Consider the following 6,325-nt stretch of genomic DNA (forward strand, 5'->3'; position numbering starts at 1 on the left):
TATTTCTAAAAAGTGGGAGTGTGTAACAGCAGTGGAAATCAGTTTACAAATGTGGAGCCCTGTCTGGTTCTGCAACTACCAGGTCGAAATCCCATTTTATATTCCTATAAGCCACAGAAAACAAGCGGAACTTTCACAAGAGCACGTTCACGAACACAGTTTTCCCTATAGAAACAACAGAAAAGCCCCACACATACCATATAAGCATCTTGCACTAAAGTAACTTACCTATCCACCCCCCCGCCCCCGTCCAAACCCTCCAAAGAGTGGGGTTGGACTCATTTCAATAGTCATAAAGGAAACAGAATCCCAAGTCTGATGATTTTAAAGTGGTGGGTGGGCCTTTCAGAGACAAGGAACCCCTTTTTATCTAATATGGAATGGGAATGCTTTTCTGTTTGTAAACAAAGGGGATGTAAAATGTTGTATTAAAGAACTACAGAAAGCAGTTTCCATCTCAAAAGCAATCAACTACCCTTTTGGGTCACTCTGTGTTCGTGTTCATATAAATGTGAAATGTGGCTATATTCTCCAAGACAAGGGAAGGGATGGGATCCTACAACATTCAAGTATTAAAACTTCTCAGTGGAAACCTGGATAAGTAAGGGACGATTGGAGACCCTTTATGACACTTGGTACTCGAGTGCTTTTCTGAATACTCTTGTCCTCAATAAATTATAAGTACCCAAAGAAAAGATTCCCTCACTTTTACAAATCTAGGTATCCTGCTTCATATGCAGTTCAAAAGGTTTCTGCTTTCTGACCCTCCTTTTCTCCTTAAAAGTTAGAAGTGCCTTGGTGGACAACTGTAAGCACAGAACCTTCCCCCCTGGAAAGTTCCCCTGTGCCAAGCCAAGGCAAGGGATGAGCACGCCAGTGAGTGTGGCCCTCCCTGGATGCCTTGTGAAGAAGGTTTGCTGTGGGCTTTGTTTGGGGAAATGTTCTGACTAAAGTATCTTCCTTTCTAAAAGCTGCTCATCAAACAGGTAAATATAGACTAAGGGAAAGGAGGAAAGAGAGATGCCTTCTGAATGCAAAGCCCTCAAAAAGGTTTATAAATGGTTCTCCTGGAGTTTTCCTCCTGATTCTCCGAGTACAGAGGGGGTTAGAAATGATCTTGTCTGCCTTAAGAAAAGGAATGTTCTATGGAGGTTGAATTGGGGTATCGTTCACTTGGGTATATCTACAGTTGTTGCTCCTGGATCATTCCAATTCCAACCTCTAAGGAAAATGTGCCCTTAGTTGAGGACAGGTTTATAGTCAGATTTCTTTTCCTTTCTTTTTCTTGGCTTAATCAATATCATTCAAAGCAATCCTCCTCCAATGACTGCCCTTCAAATGTCTTGCATCGCAACTCTCCTCATTCCCATAAATTCTGGGGATGGGGGGACTTGAAGTCCACATTATTTAGAAGGCTTCAGGTTAGGGAAGGCCTAACAAACAAAAGGAAGTAGCTATCCTTAAAGACTATTGCCTGTCAACAATTACCTTTCAATACATAACTTCCCCCCTTAATGTCCTCTGCTGGAGTGATCAGTAAATATATTTAAGAAGTGGGAAGGACGTCAAATGGAAACAAGCAGGTGCAGTCATTCTGAATCCCTTGCATGCCAACCAGGAGTCCTCTTTCTGGCTTGGCTTGCTTTTGTCCTCATCTCAAGCACAGCTGAGAAGGAAGTCATTGCCCATCAAAAACTATCTAAGTTTTGAGAGGGGTGAAAATTGGGGCAGAACAGAGAAAGGGGGAAGGAGAAGAAAGCTTCACTCTTTGCCCTGTTCCTTATTCATTTTCTTCATTTTCATCCTGCGATTCTGAAACCAGATTTTGACTTGTCTTTCACTCAAGTTGAGAAGCCTGGCCACTTCATGTCTACGGTCCCTGGTGAGGTACATGTTGAACAGAAATTCCTTCTCCAGTTCCAGGGTTTGGTACTTTGTATAGGGACATCGTTTCTTCCTGGAGGAGCGAGCGTGCAACCAGTTGGCTGCTGGATTACCTGGAAGAAAAAAAACAGGGTCACGTCAGGAATTGCCACCAAATCCCCTGGGGTTTTCAGAATCACTTTGGACCAACTTTGGAACTACTTGAAGACAAGCTCATGTGCATTGGAGACTCACCAGGTCTTACCTATAATATAATATTGGAAAAACAGTTGTACAAAATATGCCTGCTGCATGTCAAAACACTCATGTTTGACATGCAAATAGGCAAACAAGACTTTAGAAAGGAGAAGGAAAAAAAAAAGAAAATCAAACAGAGGAGTTTATTCAGGGATGGAAGAATATATTTATTTACATATAAGAGACAGAGACCAACAGGAAGGAAGGAAGGAAGGAAGGAAGGAAGGAAGGAAGGAAGGAAGGAAGGAAGGAAGGAAGGAAGGGAGGGAGGGAGGGAGGGAGGGAGGGAGGGAGGGAGGGAGTCATTTTATTGAAATGTCTTATGAATTAGTCTATGTAAATGGTATTTGGGTAGCTAAGCAATCTACACACAATATCTTTTAAACATTGGTGTGAAGGGCATCTTTTCCACCAGTACTGATATACAGTAGAAATCCCTCCCTCCCTCTCTCCCTCTCTCCCTCTCTCCTCTCTCCCTCCCTCCCTCTCTCTCCTTCCTTCCTTCCTTCCTTCCTTCCTTCCTTCCTTCCTTCCTTCCTTCCTTCCTTCCTTCCTTCCTTCCTTCCTTCCTTCCTTTTTCTTATGTGCTACAAGGGAGAAACAAATTGCCCATCTGTCGTCCAGAACACCCGTGTTTTCATCACGATCCTTCTAACCCCGTGAAGCAGGGGATCAAATGGGGAGGGGGGTGTCACAATTTACCCTTCTGTCCTTCCTTGAAAGCCACGACAGGCTCCCCAGCAGTGACATATGGTGCATTCTGCCCGTGGATATTATTTTAGCACAAGTAGAGTTTCAGAAATAAGAGCCCTGTGGTGGAACAGTCATGAGTCCTTTTACAAGGGACAGAGAAGGAGCAAGACTGTGGCTAGAAGCCATGTCAGTAAAATGCTAGACATAATCATAGGTTTACTCAGGACTAAAGTAGGGCTAGTGTGGCTGGATCTTCACCAAGGCACAGCAAACCAAACCAAACCAGCAAACAAAAACAAGAGTGTGTGTCTTGTGCTGTTCTTGTAAAGCCAGGCTTGCTCAGGGGCTTTGTAACTGGGTTCTTTCACACAGAGGGAATTCTGCTACCAAAGGAAAGGGCTGGAGGTGCTGCAGCAGAAAAACCATCTCCTGCCTGGCTTCCTGGCCTCCTGCTGAAATTAAAAGCAGCCTTGCAAGTCTGGATTCTTGTTAAATGACCGGAGGGGGTACCACGCCATTTCTCCCTGGGTAAAATGAAATCCATTCTGTTTAACACACACACACACACACACACACACACACACAAGGGTTAGTTTTCACTCTCTTCCCAATCTTAGCTATTGCTTCCTTCACAGAAGTGGCTGACTCTAATAAGCAAAAAATTAAATATTAAAGCAGAGGCATTGCTGTTAATAATTAATACCACTACCTATCTTCTAATGGCAGTGGAAGGAACTCTCCACCAATGGTCCTCTTTTTAGGGGTGTGGATGTGCCTGTGATTTCTTGGCATTTCAAGGAAACATGAGGTCTGGCACAGGAAAACAAGTTTGCTTTTCATTTCACACAATTCCCCAAACAGGAAACAAAACACAACACAACAAAACAAGAGAAGGAAGGAAGGAAGAAGAGAGGGAAAGAGGGAGGGAGTGTGTGTGGAGAGAGAAAGAGAGATGTTTGGTTGGCAGACTATTCTTAACAACAAAATGCACATTCATAAATACACTCACACACAAACATACAGACACACACAAATACAGGGTAATGCCTTTCTATCAATAAATAAGTTTAGGGAAATGCTGAACTGCCCAGAGGTGCAAACCCTCCTTCGGTCTGGGGCAAATGGGGTCCTTCTCTCCTTTTGCTTTTTCGCCATTTCTGCCTCCTCGCCACATCCGCCCGACAGACCTTTCCAGCTCCTTTGCACGGGACGCGATGGGCAGCCGGGACCGCTGGGAACCACGCCGTTTCTCGGGCAAGATTCCCCCCCCACCCTTTCTCTCTCTTCAGTCCGGGGCCGGCGAGAAGATGGGGAGGGGAGGAAGTCGAGGGCCAGACAAGCGTTGCTCTTCAATCTTCCCGTTCTTTTCAATTGTTCTCTTCCCTCTGATCTGGATCTTCTGCCAATACTGCAACGCAAACCCTGCTTTCCCGCTCCCGTCCACTCCCACGAGCAGCGGTTGTTGATGAAATACTCTCAAGACCGAGACACTGGCACGAATGCCTGGGAAATTACTAATCACTGCTGTTCCCCGACCGTGATTTTAATTTTGAAAACTCAAATTCGAATCAATCACTATTCGAAACCATCATTATTATCAACGCCCCCCCCTCAAAAAAAAAAAAACTTAGAAAGTAATCTCGTAGATAAAATGACCAACACTCTGATTTTAAACTATCAGATAAATCTGCAGACACTACGAAAATACAAAAGCCGACCCTTGTGTTATTGGAAACATCCCGGCATTGGGACTGGGCAAAGGGCAGGGAGGAAGAAGCCGCGCTCCCTTGCCTTGCATTATAGGTCAGAAACAAAAGAGGATTCGCATTAAATTTTGCGCATCTCCCTTCCCGACCCCCACCCCACCCCCAGTTCTTTTCACAATATTTTTCCTCGAAGGTGTGTGTGTGTGTGTGTGGTGGTGGGGGAAGAGATAATAGTCACCAGATTGCAGGAGGAAGCACACGATTAAGTTTAAGAGTTTGACAGTCTGTTCCTCTTAGCAAATTTAAAACGAACAAACAAAGGACCCTAATTAAGCTTGTTTCTCTTTATTTATTTATCCTGTTTGGGGGGGGGAAGGGGAGGCATTGGCTCTGAAATATTCATACCCACGCCGGGTGTACATTTCATAACCAAACAATAATAAACAAGGAAGAAGACAGCGCACCCTACGAGAGATCGGGGTCCTTCAAGGTAAACAAGGACACTTGGGGAAATGAATCCTCCTTCGTAGTTTTCAATGGGACCTTCTTTCCATACTATATTCATTCTTCCCGTCTATTCCTCCCGTAGCCTCCCTCCAAGCATGCACACGGACACACACACCGAGGCTCATTCGCCCCCCCATCTATTACCGTTTTTATACATACAATCAAAGCCCGCGGAGTAACTTTGTCTTCCTCAAGCCACCGGCTGCAAGTAAGGTCGAATCGCGCCCCTTCCAACCCTCACTGCCCAATTTCCATGCCTATTTCCCTGAAGTTTTCCAACAGCGCGCTAAGCCGAGCAAACCACCCACTCCAGAACCCCCAATCCTAGATTCACACCAGTGGCTTGGATGGGGGAAGGGGGAGATTTCTTTTAAAACCTTTTTTTTAAAAGCTTCCCCTGCCCATTGTGCCTTTTATGACACCCCCTCTTAGGTTTTTATGCTGTTTACTTCCTCACTTTTTATAACTTACTTTGATCTGGCCTGCTTTTGTCCTCGCTTCCTTCACAAACTTTATTGTCCTCGAAGCTGGGCCTTTGACTGGAAGCGATCCCTTCCCTTGCAGCAGAAGTGTCTAAATGGTACTCCTGTGTCCCCTGTTTACGGATCTCCCCGGGGTGTCCCAGCAGCGGTTCTGTTTTAACTGGTCCCTGCCCGGCTGCTATGTTTTCTGTTCTGGGCACTGGGTCCAGCCAGCTTCGTAGATACCTGCTCTCTGAGGTAGGGATGTTTTGATGCTGGATGTAGGGATGGTAGACCGAAGGAAGGGTAGCAGCAGTGTGTGGCGGCAGAGGCGTCCAGGAAGCGCTGAAAACGGAGGATTTGGGCTGGAAACTACAGGAGGGGAACTCGAGGTGTTCAGTGTGGGTAGTTTGCCTGGAGTTTGAGTACTGCCCGGAAGAGAATTTGGCGGCGGGAGAGTCTTCGTTGTCATGGCTTATAATGGAGTCGACATAGTAATTGCTAAGAGTTCCAGAAATTGACATTCTTGGACATCCTACGAGCACCACGGTTCAATGAAGGGGAAAGCAAACGAGCGAGCGAGCGAACAAGCAATAAAAAAATAAGGAGTAGATCTCTAGTTAAGCTGCTCTATAGATATTAGAGTATATGGGGCGGGGAGGGGGGAGAGCTTGTTGGAAAAAAACAAAACAAAACAAAACACCAAACCAGGCGACACTCTCGCTTAACCCCCTTTCCTCCTCCAGCATCAACTTCCCAGCCAAGAAAAAGTACAGTCGGGACTGCCGGGTTGGGAGCTTCCAGCAAAATGATTGGTCAAACTTTTTTCGTGAGGCT

General features: G+C 45.5%; 1 protein-coding gene across 1 annotated transcript; it reads right to left on the reverse strand.

The window, feature by feature from the left end:
* HOXB9 (homeobox B9) lies at positions 1–6,012 on the reverse strand. Its single transcript, XM_007428486.3, has 2 exons — positions 5,499–6,012; positions 1–1,997 (listed from the first exon to the last, which is right to left on the reverse strand). The coding sequence occupies exons 1-2, from the start codon at positions 6,010–6,012 to the stop codon at positions 1,762–1,764; spliced, it is 750 nt and encodes a 249-aa protein (XP_007428548.1). The 3' UTR covers positions 1–1,761.
* Between the last annotated feature and the right edge of the window lie 313 nt (positions 6,013–6,325).

Source organism: Python bivittatus, unplaced genomic scaffold (assembly GCF_059951505.1).
Source record: "Python bivittatus isolate LINGU-HERP-01145 unplaced genomic scaffold, Pbiv_v1 ctg000410_np1212, whole genome shotgun sequence".
Classification (NCBI taxonomy): Eukaryota; Metazoa; Chordata; class Lepidosauria; order Squamata; family Pythonidae; genus Python; species Python bivittatus.